The sequence below is a fragment of the Barbus barbus genome, assembly GCF_936440315.1.
Source record: "Barbus barbus genome assembly, chromosome: 20".
NCBI classification, from domain to species: domain Eukaryota; kingdom Metazoa; phylum Chordata; class Actinopteri; order Cypriniformes; family Cyprinidae; genus Barbus; species Barbus barbus.
The window spans coordinates 17,868,039-17,889,100 of record NC_136748.1 but is presented as its reverse complement, the minus strand read 5'-3'; the positions used below and the strand labels follow the sequence as shown (position 1 = coordinate 17,889,100).

General features: G+C 36.0%; 1 protein-coding gene across 1 annotated transcript in view; it reads left to right on the top strand.

The window, feature by feature from the left end:
* LOC306886016 (glutamate receptor ionotropic, delta-1-like) overlaps positions 1-21,062 on the top strand; it is a 283,753-nt gene that overhangs the window by 241,386 nt on the left and 21,305 nt on the right. Inside the window, exons 7-10 of the mRNA XM_079442866.1 lie at positions 4,337-4,498; positions 4,660-4,779; positions 18,792-18,893; positions 20,761-20,958. Coding sequence (XP_079298992.1) covers positions 4,337-4,498; positions 4,660-4,779; positions 18,792-18,893; positions 20,761-20,958 — 582 coding nt within the window. The remainder of the gene's footprint in view (positions 1-4,336; positions 4,499-4,659; positions 4,780-18,791; positions 18,894-20,760; positions 20,959-21,062) is intronic.

Here is a 21,062-nt window from a genome sequence, read left to right as displayed (position 1 = left end):
AACACCACAAGTAACTTTCATTAAATCTGATTAAACATTACTAATTTGTATATTAAATTTTTTAATTGTACAAGTTTTTGTACTTCAATTGTAAAGTACAAAACAACTTTAATTGTAAAGTTGTTTTGTTATGGGTGGATTTTTTTTCTACAAGCTAATACAGAGCTAAGAAAGGATATAAACATGCAAGGATCATTTTCAAAGCCTTTCAAAAGTAGCAGTAAATTCTGATAAAATAATTTTTTGTAAGTAACATATAAAATTCTTATACTACGATTTCAAAGTTTGGAGTCAGTATTTTATTTTAACGAAATTAATATTTTTCCTCAGCAGGGACACATCAAAATTAATCAATATTGAACAGCAGTACAACTGTTTTCAGCATTCTTAATGATAAGAAATGTTCCTTGAGCATCAAATCCATATATTAAAATTTCTGACAGTTCATGTGATGTTGAAAACTGAAGTACTGGAGACTCAAAAACATTTAAATACTTTTGGAAATGGTAGTGTATTTTATATAAAAATAAAATAATATATTAAAATTATTAATTTTATATATATTTCTTTATTTAATTCTTTGTCATTCTTCTGCACCTCCAGTGTAGTGAAATGATATCTACAGGGCTGGAGAATAAATCAACAAGCCCATGAGAAAATGGTCTGATTTAAAATCATGTACTTCCGTGTACATGTGCCAGCTGAGCAAATGACATTGAGATCAAATTGAATGCTAACAGATAGCTTTCTTATAGACCTCTTAGTGGCCTAAATTGAAAGCCAGTTTTCAATTAATTGATCAAGCACATCCTGATCACTCTGGTATCAGCACTTCTCAGTGAGGAACCTGCTGATTTTAAAGCAAGTCATTCAGCAAAGTGCTAGGAGTCCTTTCATCTAGCTCACAGTCCCACAGAAGCACACAGGGAAGTGAAGCCACCGATTCATGTTATTTGTTACTTAGTAACTGTGTGAGTTTTTGCTTTACATTGGTTAAAACAGATAGCATATTGTATCTCACTTGCAGGCAGAAAAGGCTTTGACTCATAAATCCACAGTCTTGCAAGGCTTTCAAAGCCTTGAATCTATGTCAAGGATATGTCTGACTAATCGGACATCTGGCAGAGCGTTCTGAAGTCACTTCACCACTTTGGGGATGAATGAGGGGTTTCAGAGGTCGAAACCATGTGATCTTATGTCACGGGCACATGACCATTTTCTGCATTCACATACTCTTACATAAGCAAACAGATCGTGCCTCGGCTGTGAAGCCAGACGACCATGACCGCAGTGTGAGAAGGGTTGTTGATAGGGTTGCCAACTTCAGCAGAACAAATAAGGAATACTCTCCATTTCTTTATAACACAAATGGCACTTAAGATTTCAGTTAAGCATTGGTGGCAAGCTGACCATGTAGTAAACTGAAATGAAACACAGTCACAGCTGTACGCCTGTAGCTGTGTCTGTGTATACAGTTCTGCTTGACTGAATTAAGTGCTAAAAATGCTTTTGAGATGCAGTTCCTTTTATTTTGGCTCACAACTTCATTGCATCTGTTGTAAAACTAAACCATTTTTACATTGTGTCACATTTCATTACATATATGTCAGTTTATCTGCTGCCTGGGCACATTTAAGCACTTTAGAGAAAGCAAACATAAAAAGACTGTACATAAATATCTCAACATGAACATACGGTAGTTAAAGTTTGAACTGCTTTGTATTTAGACAACTTCATTATATGCAGACTAAGATTTTTTTGAAGTAATTAGCATTATTGTGTGATAAAAAAAATCAGGGCAACACTTTAGTTTAGAGACCAATTGTAATATTAACTGGTTGCTTATTAGCATGCATATTACTAACATATTGGCTGTTTATTAGTACTTAAAAATCACATATTAATCCCTTATTCTGCATGACCATATTTTAGATCCCTTAATCCTACTATATTTAACAACTACCTTAATTATTATTAAGCAGCAAATTAGGAATTTATCGAGGCAAACATTGTAGTCAATTGTTAATTAATAGTAAAAATGTGTTCCTAAAATAAAGTGTGGCCAAAATCTGTGTTAAACTTAAAAAAGTATATAGCTTTACCCAGATTCACAAAACAAGTGTAATTTAGTTTCAATCCCAAATAGTTTTATATCTGAGTGATGCGACTTCTTGAAAAAGAAAATTGTATGATGGGACTTATTTTATCCTTCAAGAATTAATTTGAACTTTGGCTTTTGCTTTATTACTCCACATCATCTACACGAATAAAAGGCACCAGAGAAGCGACGTCATTGAGAGAAGAAGGGGAAGTTAATGTTTATGATTAAAGATTATGAGAGCACATGACTTTGTTTAAAAAAGTATGATGTTGACAGATAAATCATTTATAATAAACACTCCAATATTCCATAAAAAATAAAAAATAAACATTTCATGGTGACTTTAACAAACTTAAATCCAGTGAATACCAATGAAAGCATTATAATTGTATTGATTGGCTTTATTTTCCACCATTGACAAAAAAATCAACTCATCACTTCACATCCATCTTTACTTTGCTTTCTGTTCCAATCTGTATCTTTTAATTCTGACACTTGAAACTGAATAAAATGAAATAGATGCAATAGAAAATGCAATAGGTCTTCTCTGTTGTTTGGGTGCAAGATGCTAAAATAAAGGACAAACAGCATGTCATATTTAAAATTGAATGCAATTCTTTTCCTTTAAATACAGAAAGATTATGTATTATACTGGCCAGTTGTCAACCTTAGCAGGGATGCAAACTAGATGAAAAGATAGAAGGCAGATGAATTCATCCGTTTGCTTCCCTTCTTGTGCTTGAAAAAGGTAAAGGGTTTGGAGAAAAGGGTTTGTGTGCAGTCTAGACTCCAGCAGAAGTGAAACTCTCTCATTTCTCTTGTAGACAGCTATTAAAGAGAGTGGGTGAAAATGTAATCTTCATTGTAAAATTACGTTTTTTTTTTATTTCTCCAAGCATCCCGCACTTACATTCTTTCCTCTCTCAGTCACGCCTTCATTCTATCTCTCTTCACATTGATCTGCTCATAATTGTGTTGTTTTGTCAGGATCACATGTCTGAGGGGACATTGAGTTTGGCCGTGCGGCCCCAGACTCTCGTCTCCTTGAGCGCTGTCGTTCAGGGTGTCTTTTCTCTCTCCAGGTGTCTCTCAGCACGACAGCTGCTCTCTGCAGGAGCAGAGCCATGCAAAAATCTCCTACAGCGCTCTTTCTTTTCCTCTTGCTCTCTGTCTCAAAGAAGGAGTCAGCAGACACATTTACACACTCAATCCGTCTTTCACAAAGTTAGAGAACAATTTTAGTATGTGGCTTGGTAATTCAGCACTATTCTGTTACTTTTTTTTATGTTTTAGGCTTAGGCTGCCTACACACTTGGAGAAACTGACAGAGCATTTGACAGACAGCAATGCGCAAGATTGGTTTTGAGGTTGTGAAAAGACCCATTTTAATTTGCAATCAAGTAGTTATCCAAAATGGATTTCCAAAAGTACAACAGGACCTTTCATTAGTCAGTGTACGCTTGTACTTTTGGTTTCATGATGAAGTGTCACTTTCAGAAACCCATTATAATGCACCATTCACATGATTTGCATTCTTTTCTGATGTAAACTCTAGCGTAGATGCCTTTATTAGGGGTTGAATGTGTTGACATGTAAAACACTGATAACTATCATTATAAAAACCTGACAAAGTCAAGAAAAACATGCTTCTGATTCTTAGATTTTTTTTTTTTTTTTTGTCAATTAATAAATGGATATCCACACAAAAAATAAGTGCCGACTGTATTGTGCATAAACCATTTATAATCTTTACAACTAATAGAATACAAGGAATGGTCACCGTAAAATTTAAGTATTGTCATCATTTTCTCACTCTTATGTTGTTCCAAACCTGTATGACTCTTATCTTTTGCATAACTTAAAAGGAGAAAATGTAATAAAAAATGTATGTGATAGGATCAGGTCTGAAAATTAAATTAAGATTGAATTGTGTAGTAAATTTGTGCTTTCATTTGTTGCACTTCACACTCCAGTCCAGTAGGTGGCGGAAGTTCACTTTTTTTTTACATTGATATGCAATTAAAACACGAGAAGAATTGGGTTAACGTTTTTGCCACCTACTAGAATGGAGTGTCTAGAAATTCATACATGAGCGTGAGAAAATGAGAAAACCATTTTCATTTTTGGAGGAACTATCCCTTTAAGGTGTTTATATGACCTTATACACTGTTAGGTTATTAAGTGTATGATGTGCATGTAAAGTAATCACAACATTTGTTTGGTGCGTGTCTCTAGGTGTCTAGCCTGTACTTGTACGACAGTGTGTTGATGTTGGCCAATGCCTTCTACCGGAAGTTAGAAGACAGGAAGTGGCACAGCATGGCCAGTCTAAACTGCATGAGGAAGTCAACCAAACCCTGGAATGGAGGCTGGTCCATGCTAGACACAATCCAAAAGGTCTTAAGTCACTTTACAATTCCTCTCACTTACACTTAATTCAGTCTGGTTCAATTTTCTTCAATTCAGCCTACTAAAGTTCAGTAGTGTTCAAAAACACTGGTCTGGTTTAAATGATATATCTCTTCATGAACAGAAGTTGTATTTGTCATTATTTTCAGGGTCGGATTTCTGGACTCACTGGTTTAATGGACTTCCGAAGCAATGGAGCAAACTCTCATGTCCAGTTTGAGATCCTGGGGACCAGTTATAGTGAGACGTTTGGAAAAGATGTAAAGCGGGTGAGTGGAAATGTTGTGGAAGGGTGAAGTTACTTCATGAATAAATAAATGTTTATATTTTTTTTACAGCTTGATCTGCAATGTTATCCCTAGTAAAAATAATAAAAATAATAATAATAATAATATATTTAAAATAATTTATTTCATACTAAGTATAGTTAAAATCTAACAACATATTTACTGACATATCGCTTGAGACTAACTGATATAAAATTATAATTAAATTTTATTTAGAGTACTACTTGTGCATAATGCGTATTTTTTTATATTAAGCCTAAAAAGTATTTTAATGTCACTATTAATGAGTATTGTATGATCTTCGAATAATTCTGGCCCTTAAATGCAAGATATTTAAAGTGTACCTGAAGTATACTTGCAATAGTTCCACTTCAGCACAATCAGATATACTTAATTATATCTTTAGTTGGACTTAGCACTACATCCGCACAATAAAGTTAAAATAGTGCTGTCAGAATTAGTGCTCAAAAGGCGTAGACAGTTATTTTGCGCCTGATTTTACGGAATATGCATTTGTAGGAGTTTCACTTTCAGACGCAAAATTTATGGGAGGAGAGTATTAAAATGAATCACGCAACGTTTGCACTCGTCAAATTACTGGTATTTGCGCCATTATTTAACGGCCAAAAAAGCATGTCTTAAGGCAGGTGGTAATTTGCGCTGCTCTTGGTAGATTGAGCTGGTCATTATGGAAATGACCTGGCTGCATCTGTGTTCTTTTATGTGCGTATTGTTAGTAAATCACCCACTGAATTTTCCCCTCCCATCGGCGCTTTTATGGAATGCACTATTTTCCCATTTAGTAAATCTGGCCCTTTAAATATACCAGTGTAGTATACTAAAAGTACAATTGCAGGGTATTTTTATTCAGTACATAAATTTGTAGTATACTTAGCATGAAATAAATGTATTTCAAATATATTTTAGTATATATATTTTTTTCAGTTATTGGTCTTTGGATTAGTTTTTTCATAATATACACATTTATTTGTTATTAGTTTTGAATGTGTTTTACATTCACACGTTCACATTTTATAGTTATATCATCAAAAGGAGCTTAGGTAACCCACCAAAATCCTGACCCATGCGTTGTGATAAACAAGCAAGAAGACTAATTATTTCTCATAGAGGTCACACATGTCTGAGAAAGAGCAGAGTTTATTTTTGTAGTCTGGGAGCATCAGCTACTCAAGAAACCAGACAGAAATCATGCACAAATAAAAAATATTTGAAAGGAGAAGATAAGTGGACTGAATGCAGGATGAACGAGACAGATGGACAGAGAGTATGAGCAACTGAATGATGGATCCTGCTGTGTTGTGGAATTGGAGACACTGATATGGAACATGGCCAATATACTTTAACACAAACACATACAAATAGCTCAGAGTTCATTAAATCTCACAACAACACACAACAAACATCAACACATTCAAACACACCCGTCAGAGGTAATGAATTACCGCTTCTGTCTCTCTGTGTTCTCTTTCATCTCTCCAACTGATGCACAAGCACTCATACGCACATGCTTGCAGGGCAGTGGAAGTGCTTTGCGACATGGCTGTGGTCATTAGCAGGGCTGCCGGGTCTATCACATGCCAAACAGTCTCAATCTTCTAGCCTGAATATTAGTGAGTGTGTGAGTTGAACATGACCATTCCCTCTGGCAAGAAACACAGAGAGCTAATGACTTCACATTCACACACACAATAGTGTGTGTGAACACCCGACTGTTCAATACACTAACAGCTAATAAACACCCACACACACATTCTGCTGTCCATCAGCATGAATATGCATTTCTCCGCTCTGATCTCTTTTTAAAATGATGTCTACTCCTCAAGGCTCTCTAAAGCCCATATAGAGATACTCTGCATATCACACTTCCTGCGCTTTCATCTTTCCACTCTTTCCTCTATGTGACTCTTTCTTTCTTTCTTTCTTTCTTTCAGAATATGCAGTTTAATTGTGAGATATGTCATATGCTACATTACATGTATTTACAACCCGATTTCTGGAAATGTTGGGACGTTTTTTTTAATTTTGAATAAAATGAAAACAAAGAATTTCAAATCACATGAGCCAATATTTTATTCACAATAGAATGTAGATAATATAACATATGTTTAAACTGAGAAATTTACAATTTTATGCACAAAATGGGCTCATTTCAAATTTGATGCCTGCTACAGGTCTCAAAATAGTTAGGACGGGGGCATGTTTACCAACAGTTTGAAGACGTCTGGGCATGGAGGTTATGAGTTTCTGGAGTTTTGGTGTTAGAATTTGGTCTCATTTTTGCCTGATATAGGTTTTCAGCTGCTTAAGAGTTTGTGGTCGTCTTTGACGTCTTTTTCGTTTAATGATGCGCCAAATGTTCTCTATAGGTGAAAGATCTGGACTGCAGGCAGGTCAATTCAACACCAGGACTCTTCTACTTCGAAGCCATGCTGTTGTAATAGCTGCAGTATGTGGTTTTGCATTGTCCTGCTGAAATACACAAAGCCTTCCCTGAAGTAGACATCATCTGGAGGGGAGCATATGTTGCTCTAAAACCTTATATACCTTATATACCTCTATATACCTTTCAGCATTCATAGTGCCTTCCAAAACATGCAAGCTGCCCATACCGGGCACCCCCATACCATCAGAGATGCCATCAGAGACCACGGGCATCCAACAAAGATTTCTCCAGTTTCTCTGAATCTTTTGATGATGTTATGCACTGTAGATGATGAGATTTGCAAAGCCTTTGCAATTTGACGTTGAGTATTCCACAATCATTTTACGCACTCTTTCACAGATTGGAGAGCCTCTGCCCATCTTTACTTCTGAGAGACTCTGCTTCTCTAAGACACCCCTTTTATAGCTAATCATGTTACAGGTCTGATGTCAATTAACTTGTTGTAACTAGTTGCCAGATGTTCTCCCAGCTGAATCTTTTCAAAATTTCTTGAAATGAGCTCATTTAGTGGATAAAAGTATAACATTTCTCCGTTTAAACATTTGTTATGTTATTACAATGTTCTATTGGGAATAAAATATTGGCTCATGTGATTTGAAAGTCTTTTAGTTTTCATTTTATTCAAATTTAAAAAACGTCCCAACATTTACAGAATTCGGGTTGTTTTTATTTATTTTATAAGGGGAGCAATATAATATCCAATGTTCAAATATAAAAAAAAATCAGATAAAGTATTAATAAAATAATAATAAAATTAGTGATTAAAGTAGTGAGGGAAAAAAAACAATGTGTGTTTAATTCATATAATTATTTTTGGGAGTAGCTCATACATTTTTATTGTTAGTCCTTTTTATTTACAGTATTTTTGAATATTGTAAATGTCAGGGTTCTGTCACTTCGGTCTAGTTTATTCATGGTTTTGTGACGGAGCCCTGACACTCCCTTCTTGTCTTGTTTTCTGGTGAGCGCGCGGCTTTGAGTGTGCTCGAGCTTGTGCTTGTGTTTTTGTTTTGTTTGAGCACATGGCTGGTCTTGTTTAGTTCTATGTGCCATGTGCTCTCATGTCAATTGTCTTGACCCCACCCACCTTGTTTCGTGATTATTGGTTGATTTGCCCCACCTGTTACCTCATTACCCTCCTCATTTGCTCCCTTTATAATCTCCTTGTGTTTGCAGTCCTGTGCCGGCAGTAAAAGGACAGAAGAGTAGTCACCCTGTAAAAGAAATCCTTAAGAATTGTTGGGAGTATGAATATTCACATATAGCCAGTTTTGGGTGGGAGGCTAATGATGATGCAAAGAAGAGTGGAATCAATGATTATGAAATTAGTCCAACAGTAGCCATATCAGCTATATCTCCCTGGTTTTTCCAGATGCCTTCAGTTAATTTGCAATTACTGGAAGAAATTAATAATCTTCAAAGAAGGATATCAAAAGATTTGCTGGTGAATCAGTATTTACATCAAGAGTATCAGAAATGTACTCAAATATATACTGATGGCTCAAAAGATCCGGAATCTGGGAATACAGCTGCAGCTGTAGTTATTCCAGAATTGGACGTTAAAATAAGTAAAAGAACATCTAACTTTTTATCTGTGTATTCCTCTAAATTGATTGCAATTCATCTGGCTCTTCAATGGGTAGAAGAGGTTCGTTTAAATAAAGTTGTTATCTGTTCTGACTCTTTATCGAGCCTTGTTAGTTTAAAAAATGGAAAATCTTATTCAAGACAGGACATTCTAATAGAAATATTCCAAACTCTGTACAGAATTCACCGCTTGGGAGTTGAAGTATTCTTTTTATGGATCCCTGCACATGTGGGGGTTGTGGGAAATGAAATAGCAGACGAGTTGGCAAAGAAAGCTCTTAAGTGTTCTAGAATAAATGTTAATGTCTCATTGGGGAAATCTGAAATGAAGGGGTTAATTAAAAAAATTGTAAAGAAAAGATGGCAAATGATATGGACTCAGGAAGAAAAGGGAAGACATTTGTATGAAATAAATAACGAAGTAGGAAGTATGAGAAATGTTTGTGGCAAAAGAAGGGATGACACAGTAATTTCACGCCTCCGTATTGGGCACACTGCATTGAATCAATCACTTTTTATAATTGGCAAACACGATACAGGTTTGTGCAATATATGTGGAAATCCAGAAACAGTCGAGCATGTTCTTCTCTACTGTTATGGTTATAATGAAGCAAGATCTCAGCTTATGGAGGAAATTAAGAAAGCAGGAATCAAAGAGTTAACATTAAAGAGCTTGCTAGATGGTAATTTAACAATAATTAAAGCGTTATTAGAGTATTTAAAAAAGACCAATTTAATTAGACGAATTTAATCGATGTAGTAATTTTAAGAAATGTAGGAATTAATCTTAGTAAGAAAAGGAGGTGTTTTTTTCCCCCTCCTTCTCTCTGTGCGTGGTTTATTTATTTACTTCTATATCACTGCCTCACACTCCACCTCAGTAGGTGGCGGAAATGCACCAAAGCTGGTTTGCCAACCGCCATTAAGTTCAAAGAAGAAGAAGAAGTCCTGTGCCGGTTCGTCGTCAACCTTACCCTATGTGAAGTCTTGCCTTGCCTTGCCTTGCCTAAGGATATTTTTCAGCCAGACGTCGAGAGGAATCTACCTCCGTAATGAAGACGGAGATGTTATTTTCTCTCTCTCTCTCTCTCTCTCTCTCTCTCTCATTCTCACCAATTCCATCTGTGTCATTCCCCATCTCCCTCTCTCACTTTCTTTTAATCTTCTCTTTTCATTAAGTTGTCTGTTCTCGTGCGGTTTAATCCGGACTGTGAAACCGAGCATCTTTACAAGATGGATACGCTCCTAGTTCTGCTCAGAGCGCTTCAGCCCAACACCTTCATGTGGGGAGCAGGTGCTGAGAAGAGAAACCTCTGAAAGGTTCTTGAACTTGACAAACCTCATAGTTGATTATTGAAATAACAATAGCAATAGTTTAGTGATGTAATATCGGCAGCAGTGTGAGATGGATTAATTCAGTTCTGATGCATGATTCATATTGACAGGGAATTTTAGCACACTAGGTTAATTCAACAACTTAAACATCTTAACAAACAAGAAGGTGAAAGGAGGTAGAGAGGGACTGCAAATCAGACTAAGCAGATGTTGTCATTTTGTCCCACACATGCTTGTAAAAAATAGTGAAAAAAGTGAAAAGCTACACAGATGATCTCAGCTGATCTTGTAATTGTATTGCAGTGACATCAGGCTAAAAGTGGGTGCTTTGGCGAGCACAGGTATTGGGTTTGAGTCTGTCCAAGCCAACGTGGTGACCTCTGCACAATTGCCTGAGTAGTTCCCATGGCAATGGGTTGACCTCAGGTTGCAGTTGAATCTGGGAAAAAAAAAAAGTGCCTTAATGAGCCTCTGTCCACCCCTGTAAGCATCTGGTGAAAAAATGCATACAGCTGACCTCATGGGTCTCAAAGGACACACATGTCTTAGTGTGAGAAAAAAGCAGGGGGAAAAACACATATACATATACACAGTATATTCATAATGTTTCTCTCTGGTCAAACTCTGTCTGCTCAATTTCCTTCCAGTGTTTTTTTTTTTTTTTTTGTATTGTTCCTTTTTGTATTGTTCAGTCTGTTCATCATTCAAGTACAACATCGTATTCAAAAGCTTGAGCTATAATTTCCATACACCAGTCATAACACTTGTAAAGCTTTAGACAGAAGTAGAGACTAATAAATGATCTTGATAAACCTTTAATAATAGATTCAAACAGAGGTTATGCACACATATGTATACGTGTGTGTGTGTGTGTCTGTGTGTGTGTATATATATATATATATATATATATATATATATATATACATCCTGCTGCAATGAAATCCATTTCAGGTTAATATTTACTGATTGCTGATTGGTTCTCAAGAAAACAAGCAGACTGCTCACACTCAGGACAAAGTCAGTGGTATTTTATCACATGCTTCTTTATGCTACTTTTTTTTTTTACATGATCAGTTTTTTTAAGGAATTGTACAATTTCATTTTATTCAGTCCTCTCCTGATAGTCGCCATTCAAAAATTTGGGGCCAAAAGTCTCTTATGCTTACCAAGGCTGCATTTATTTAATCAAAATACAGGGAAAAAAACGTAATATTGTGAAATATTTTTACATTTTATAATAACCGTTTTCTATTTTTTTTCCCCCACTTTATTTATAGGATCTTCCACAAATTACAAAATATCAAACATTTGAGAATACTGTTGTACATTTTAACATATGTAGAGAGAGAAAGAAGATAAGCAGGGATCCAAGATGTTTGGAACAATTATTGACCCCAAAAATATATATTATAAAAGGAAACCATAATAATAATGCCCCCCCCCCCCCCCCCCCCCCCCCCACACACACACCCAAAAAAACAAAAAACAAAAACAATGCCAACCAAAACAATTGTTTAAACAACAAACTGAAAGTCTTATTACAGGACCCATCACACAGTAGAGAAGAACGTAAAAATTTACTTTCTTCCAGTATGCAGGGAGTGTACGTTTCTGTATATTTTCCTTTTTCCTTTTTTTTTTTTTGATATTGTGCAGTGCTTTGACACAATTTGCATTGTAAAAAGCGCTATATAAGTAAAGGTGAATTGACTTGACTATATCCAAGGAGAGAACCCTAAATTTGATAAAAGTTCTTGGAAGAACCCCTCTGTGAATATCTAATTCTTTCCAGTTTGATGAAGTGAAAAACGTCATTAATCCACAAGGAGTGAGTAGGTGCAGCAGATGACTTCCAATGTAGGAAAATTCGGCGTCTGGCCAGGAGAGACACATAAGCCACAAAATCTGCCTTGTATCCTGAACACCGAACTGACAAGGGAAGTGTACCAAACAGTGCTGTTATAGACACAGATTTAATTGCTGTCCCAACTACTTGAGACATTGTCTCAAATATTTCCAACCAATATCCATATAGAGTTGGGCAGAACCAAAACATATGTGCCAGGGTTGCAGGGGCCTGATGACAACGGTCACAGATAGGATCAACATCAGAGTGAATTTTAGAAAGTTTGACCTTAGTCCACTGAGTACGATGAAGCATTTTGCATTGGATCCAACCGTGTTTGGCACACACAGATGAGGAATGCACCCTGTATAAAATGCTTTGTCTTCTAATAAGTCTTCCTCCAATTGAGTTTTTATGGATGTCAGTGAGCTTCTATGCAGAGACCATATTTTGTCATAAAAAATTTTAATCATCCATTTCCCAATACACATTGGTTCAAGTATTAAATTAAAAAGGAGTAGGAGAGGGGAGGCTAGGGAACTGAGGATACATATTACGGATAAAACTGCGAACCCGCAAATATCGGGAAAAAAAAGTGTTTCTGGGCAGTGAAAACTTATCTGAGAGCTGTTGAAAGGATGCAAAACATCATCTATATATAAATCTTTAAACACTGATAAACCATATTTTGCCCACTGAGAAAAAGTCCTGTCCATCATTGATGGTGGGAAAGCAAAGTTTGATGCTATAGGGGCAGATATAGAACATGTTTGTAATCCATAATACTGCCTAAACTGTCTCCACATTCATAGTGACGTTTTAACAGTTAAATTTTTTGTATAGCTGTCAGACTTTGTTTCCCTGTGTCTTGTTTCTACGTGCTCCCTGTGTTTCCATGCCCATATTTAGTCTTCCCGTCCTTGTCCTCGTTTCATGTTCTCATTAGTTAATTAGTCCCCAGCAATTATCTAGTTATCTAGTGTTGTCAATTATCTAGTTTAGTCTTTCCTTTTTAAGGCTTGTGTTTCTCTGCCTCTGGGTCCAGTCTGATCGTCTTCATGTCGTTTATTTCCATGTCTCCAGCGATTCCTAAGTTTGTTATAATAAAGTCTGAGTTATTTGAAGAAGCTCCTCGTCTCCGCGTTTCCCTGCTCCAGTGTGTGTCCCGCCCGTGGCCAACACAAAACAGCCGCCATCAGCGACCAACGCCAGTCTATGCACTAGAAAAACACACAAGGCAAGACTATGACAACAAAGTGGGTTCCGTATCGCAGCTAAAACTAGAAGAGTTATAAATGCAGAACAATACTAGAACTAAACAGAAAAACACAGAATGGCTCGGTAAGGCAGCTAACACTAGGTGAGTGATAAACGCAATACAATACTCGGCAGAGAGGAAGAGGAAGTCCATGGTTTATGTAGGGTGTGTGATCAGTGCAATCAGCTGTGTGTGTCGTCAGTGCAATGGATGATGGGAATTGTAGTCTGAAGTGGCGTGCAACAGTTAGTGTGGTGCAAGAGTCCAGTGAGTGACCTCTGGTGGTGAGTTAACGGAAGTTCATAGACCAGATTCATGACAAAAGCCTTTACTGCTGCAATTTTGTCGCTTTTCTTTTACATTCCATAAAGTACTGATGATCCTTCACTATGCTGTACACATACTATTTAAAATGAATCAACTCTCACATACACACACACACAAATGAACTTGCTGGCTGAATTATTATTGTTGTTATATTTTTAATGGATCTCATATTGTATGTACTATACAGGTCAAACTGATACATAAGTAATGCAGTTTTTGTAATGCCATTAATTGTTAGCATTTTGACAGTCTATGCACTATAATTGACTACATGTTCCTGTTGGATAGAAAACCAGTGCTAATGTTTTGACCGAATGACTCGATTTTGAATTGGGCTTGCTGTGTTTTGATAGTTAGTATGAAGAAAAAGGTATTCAGCATTTTGAAATGTAGTTTGTATTTATTTAACAAAATGTGGTTTAGGCTAGAAAATTAACTATTTGGCTAACTGTGTGATGTAGGTGTGTTGCTGTATTAAGAGTTTAGAAAAAGTGCTTTAAGTATTGGTAAATGCTTGTTAGCGATTGGAAAAAGAAAAAACATTATTTGCATTATTTTTCTCTCGTGGAATGTACCTAAATATTTGTTATATATCTGCTTTGACGCAGATATATAACTAACCCATACTAAATAAAAATCAAAACTGTATGCTTCAAAACTGTATGCTCAAAACTGTATGCTCAAAACTGAGCATACAGTTTTTTTGATACTGTATGCAAATGAGCATACAGTATCAAAACTGTATGCTCATTTGAATTGTATGATTATCTTTTTATATAAAAAGAAAAAAAAATTACAAATTCTCCAAAAAAAATTAAAATAAAAACTGATTAACAATTGTAGGTGAAATTTGACTATAATTAGTTTTTCTCTTATAAAAGAGATAATTAGGCCTGCTTGTAAACACTGTAGTTTTCTCATGACCTCTAGACTGCCAAAAAAATTGCCAGTGCATGTTTAAAATAGAACTTATAGAGTAAATAGTCTAGAATTGTAACAATTTAAACATTTCATACAGTAATATATCCATCATAATCTATTTAAATTGGCGCATTGAATTGTATAAAAAGCAGCACAGTTATGACAGATATTTGTTCTGTGTATTTTGATAGTGTGATGATGCAGAGATGAGGTGAATTTATGAGAGTGAGAGTCTCATTTGATTTGATGAATGGTAATGAGTTTCTCTCACAGACTCAATAAAGAGGCCAAAAGACATCTCTCTCTCTCTCTCTCATACCAATCACAGAAACAGCATCTTACAGAGTCATAAAAAGTCAACAGCCCTCACAATACGGGAAGAAATTGAAGCGTCATCTCTGCACCTTAAAAGCTTCTCTCTCTCCTCGTTGCTCTGCACGTTGCTCTGTCTCTCATGCTGTTTCCTACTGTACGCTATAGTTTGAGTGTAATCCTCTCTCCCTGGCTCTTTGTTCCTCTGCCTCTTTCCCCCATGTGTTCTCAAGTAGAGAGAGACGTCGGCTTTCCAAGTCACAAACAATAAAAGCTGTAAACTTCTGGCTCACAGACCTTTAGTCTTGACAAAATTTTCATGTGTCTTCACAGACGGGATTCTGGTTGGCTTGTAGTACTAATATCACAAACAAGAGATGAGAAAACGAGAGGCTAGGAAACGGCACAAACCAGCTCAGAGTCTGGCAGTACACAACACTCAGCAATGACAAAAGACAGTCAGAGATGTATTATGTAAATGCTGAAAAGAGGACTACTGAAGCCCTGATTTCAGCTTGACGTCTGTAAACAGGAAGCTTAATTTATATTGGAGTATCACTGCTGTGTGAGGGGTTTTTCAGCCGTTAATGGCTTCTTGTCAAAGTAAATGCTGAGTACTGTCACAATAGGCATATATGATGAATATTTGATGAATATTTGCTGCTCTGGTTAAAGGAATAGTTTACCAAACCGTTCTTTTGTTTTCTCACTTTAATGTCATTCCAATGTAGCCCAGAATTCTTCCAAATTTCTTTTTGAAACGTGAGTAAATGATGACAAAGTTAATTTTAGTGTGAACTGTGTCTTTAAGAGATGCATGATACTGATTCTACATTCACTTCCTCACACACACTTGCAGATGATGGCGATCTCATTTGTGCTGTATGATAGATCTAGCTTTCAAATGTTCTCTGACAGAACATCTCCAGTGGACAAACAACATTGCTCTCATCTCTGTCAACACCCACCCACATGATTAACTATTTAACAGCACAGGCAAAAGCTAAAAGAGAAACATTTGGAGGAAGCGTATGGGAAATAAAGAAAAAACCCTGTCAGCCTCACCTGGGAAACCAGGGCAGAGAGAAGATGGAGGAATTCTTTCAGCTTACTGAAGTGTGTATAGCAGAACAGTTCTCAACTTACAGCTCTCTAAAGGCAGCTGAACAACAACATTTCTGTTTCAACTTTAGTCCAAAGTAAGAATATAACAGTTGATTAAATCACTCTATTCACAAATCAATCTCAACACAGTATGGAAAAATATACAGGTATTTGATTTTTTTTTAAAAACACACAGAAATATGTGACAATCCCATGCCGTGGAGCCAAATTGTGAGAGATGAGGCCAGTGAGACCAGCTGTATGATTGCAAGTATGATATTGCTTTTACAAAACAGTTCAATAAACAAGAAGTTAATATTTATGTACAGTAACTTTCTGTTTTTGCTCACTCAATGAAAAAAGATCCAAACGAAGTTGAATCACTGTTGTGCATCCCCTAGCAACACACAGCAGTGGTGTTTTATTCCTGAATGGATCGGTGTTTGAACAAATCACTTCTGTGAATGGTTCAATGACGCACTGAGCAATGACATTGGCTGAATCCAAAATCGCATTTTCTTTGAGTAGTACCAGGACGTACTATGTCCATCATGTTGTCATTGTCATGTGACCTACCGGCATCAGCTGCAATGCTTTACCGCCATTCACGGATCCTCTTCCATGGCCTGATTGCATAGTAAAGTCCTTCAGATGTGCACTTCAGTTTGCATTTTTCAGATGCAACCATTCACTTGTTTCATTCCTGTATGAATTAGTGATTTTTTTAAAGAATAGCTGTAGTGAAGGATTCAGTTGACTCACTCATAATTTCAATAAATTATTTTCTACCTGAATGTTCAATGTTTTTGAACAAATCACTTGAGTCAGTGATTCAATTATTATTTTATAAAGACAGTTCCTTGTTTAATTTCTGAATGATTCAGTGTTTTGTAATTAATCGCTTAAGTGAGTGATTCAACGACTCGCTCATAAAGACATTTCTTTGTTTCATTCATAAATGAATTAGCAGTTTTTAACAAATCAATTGAGTGAATGATTCAACACTTGTCACTTGTTGCCACTTGCAGTGATAAAATCCTCAATACTAACCCTAAAAAGGGCTAAATAAAATAAGCATGGCATGTTTCCAAATTCCTGTTATCTTATCTCTCTGTTTCTCTTTCTTTTTTTCTTCACTTTATTTTGTGTTTTGATAATATTGAATCGATCTCGATGGCGAAAAACTGAATCCGCTATTATGGGTGAGGTAGGGATTATTATTGTGACAGGATTGTGTATTGGGCACTGCAGTGAAGATATATGACTCGTGTCATTGGGGCAGATTCTAAAGCCTCTGTCATTCTGTCACTCACAGAAGACTGTGGGGTCAAACGCTGGCCAGACCAGAGCTGTACATGAATTCAGTGTCAGAGTTGCTTCTTTCCAAGATGTTAGTGCAGTGGCCTGCTGAATCTGTCCCAGCGGAGGAATGGATCGGGTGGGATATTGGGATTATGATGAATGGGTTTGGATTTAAAGATAGATGCATCCCTGCTTTCATTTTGAAGTGCGGCACTGTGTATTACAGAAATGCTGTCATTGCTTGTGGAGGGAGAATATGAGCATTGTCATTTCTCCACTGGCTCAGCAACTGGTTTATATGCTGCTAATGTGGTAAACTGCTAAAATCACAGACAGGATAATACTCAGAAAGATGAGAGTGGTTTTGTTCATGGAATAATATAAAGAAACCAAAATTGAATGACGATTAATGTGCATGTTCTGTATTGTATATTGTCTATGTGCATATTCAGTAATGAAGTGGTTTTCATATCGGGATATTAATTGAGGCGTTTTCAAGACAGCACTTTATGTTTCTCAGAGATTTTATTTTTCTTCATCCAGAAATCTCTGCAATTATTTCAGCCCAAATCACTTAATATACTAATTGTATTTGAGCTTTGTTTTGTTTTGTTTTTTGTTTTTTTGGTTTGTTTGTTCGTTTGATTGTTTTTGTTTGTTTGTAGCCAAGATGTTCACATTATAGTCAACTGCATTGACAGCATCATATATATTTTTTAATTAGCTGGATGGGACAGTAGGAAGAAGACAGGAAACACTGGGAGAGTTTACTCCAAAGTGGTGTTGCCTGAGACGCAGATGTGCCACATGTCAAAGTGGTACCAACAAGGCTATGGTTCGACAACATCATTGTAATATTTGCATAAAAAATAGCAGTTGGTTTTTATTGACATCTATTTGCATACAGAATGAGATTGAAAACAAGATGATGCATTTACACCATACAAAAAGTTACAACTTAATCTTACCTAAAACTTAACATCTATTCTTTTAATCATTTGGAATGATTACATAGAGGTTTCAAATTAAGATTTTTTTTGTTGTTGTTGGAGTGGCATCCATTCAGCTTCAAGACCTTCAGAAATTAAGAAACTTTTAATAGAGTTGTTCTTTTGTTTTCTGTTTTGTTGTGTTTTCTGTGCTGATATTGACTGTAATCAGCAGCCTGTGAAAGCATATCGACAAAGAGCAGGTGTGTGTATGTGTGCGCACACTTGGGTGTGTGTTTCATTTTAGTTTTAAAAGAGAAGGGGAAAATGTGACAGCTGTTGCCTAGGCGACCACCTCACACTCTTGCATGGACATTTTCACCTGGGCATGTTACAAAAGCACAAATAGCTAAACCTCTGCGATGAATCCTGAAAGAGCTACTGATTTCTGTTCAATGGAGATGGGTCTGTTATTGACGAAAGTATGTTTTGGGACAAGAACTCAGCAACTGTCCTGTTCCTCCATCTGAATCTTTTTTCCCACTCTCCCTTTTCTTTGCAATCATTTTTGATCAAAGCTCAATCACAATCTCTTCCTCCGTCTCCCAGCTGGCGACGTGGGACTCTGATCGTGGGCTGAACGGCAGTCTGAGGGAGAACCGGGCTGAGCATGGCATGCAAGGAATTACTCTGAAAGTGGTGACCTTACTGGTGAGTATTTCAATAAATCTGGTTCTGCTCCCCGTAGGTACAATCAGTGACTTACTGATGTCAGGTTACTCTTACAGTCACTGTAGAATAAAAAACATGACATGATTTTCATAAAGTAAGTAGAGCATGTTCGTGGTATAACATTCCTGTCAACATTACTCTTTCCCCTACAACTAATTCTTGATGAAAGAATGTTGTTTAAGCCCCATTCCTAAGCCTAACTGTAACCTTAATGCTAATATCAATTCTGACTGGTAGATAGAAAAGTTATTCCAGGAATGCTATTTCAACAAAGATGTTAACATTATAAATTAATTGTTTATAGTTGTCATAAACAGTATATGTTTCCATGTGGTTGTGTCTTGTCTCTCATCAGATATCAGTATTTTCTTGATGGTTTTTGCCAGAGATCCCTTTGGGGTTTGATCTTTATTTATTCTTCAGTCTATCTCTGTTGTGGTCTCTCTAAATACAATTACAGAGCACTAGCTTGAGTTTCAGATATTTCATCTGTCTGTATTCAAGTGTGCAGGGCCTGCTTCACAAACAGTCAATCTTGTTTGGTGGTGTTATGCCTTACTGCAAATTGCCCAGGTGAATTTAAAAAGGTAATTTCTGTCTGATGAGGCATTGCACGCTTCCCTGGCCATGGTGTAACAGGTCAGCTGAAACACTTCATTTAGATTAACATGAGACCAAAGGGTCCCAGTTTTCTGGTAAAAGTGTCACGTCAGCCAATGCTTTGAATGTGACAGAAAACCAATCTGACCACAAGTCACAACCTGAACAGGCAGATTTACCACAGAAATAAGGTTTGCAATCAATATTAAATCTTTTATTTGCAGAAATATGCCCAAACGTATTAGTCAGGCTCTGCTTTCATCTTTGCGTCCCCTTGAAATGAGTAAATGATAAGATTCAATCTTAATCTGTCTGACACTAACGGCAAATAATAGTTATGTCAGTCTGTTACTGTAAAGATGCTGCAGAAGATACATGTAAATTGCGGGGAATTTAAGATTCTAATATAATTGTTCGAAAACATCTACAGATGAATCCTAAATTTTGGGGTCAATACTATTTTTTTTGTAAAGAAATTAATATTTTTATTAGTGCTGGGCAACGATTAATCGCGATTAATCACATCCAAAATAAACGTTTTTGTGTACATAATATATGTGTGTGTGCTGTTAATATTTATTATGTATATATAAATACACACACGTGCATGTATATATTTAAGAAAAATATGTTATGTTTATATATTAAATATATTTATATATAATTTAAATTATATGAATATAAATATATACATGTAAATATTTTCTAAATATATATTGTATGTATGTGTCTTTATATATACATAATAAAAATACACTGCGCACACACATGTATTATGTACGCAAAAACTTAAAAACTATTTTGGATGTGATTAATCGCGATTAATAACTGCCTTGCACTAATTTTTATTAAGCAAGGGTGCATTAAATTGAAAGAAAGTGATACTAAAGACGTACATAATGTTATACAATATATAATGTTACAAAATAACTGTTTTCAACACTAATAATAATAACAATGTTTCTTGAGCAATAAATCAGCATATTAGAATAATTTCTGAAGGATCATGTGACACTGAAGACTAGATTAATGGCATCTTGGCCATCACAGAAATAAATTACATTTTACATTTTCAAAATATCTTTGATTAAAAATCTTAGTGATCCCAATCTTTTGAATGGTAGTGTATGTGTAGACAGAGCAAGCATATTCATCCATTAATCACTGCTTAATTTAGTTCCAAATCAGGTTACCAAAGTATAATTAAATAATCAAATGAACCCCTAAACTATTCTGTTGTCTTCAGGAGGAGCCATTCGTGATGGTGGCAGAAAACATTTTAGGTCAGCCCAAAAGATATAAGGGATTTTCCATAGATGTTCTAGATGCCCTTGCCAAAATTCTGGGCTTTAAGTATGAAATGTATCAAGTGGCTGATGGGAAATACGGATCTCCTCAGGCCAACGGATCTTGGAATGGAATGATTGGAGAACTAATTGGGAAGGTGAGATTCAAATTCATAAAGACTATTCCATGTAGTGTTTTTTATGTCAAACTGCATATTGATATTAGTCAATTAATTGTTAACTGCTTTAGGCACATATGGTT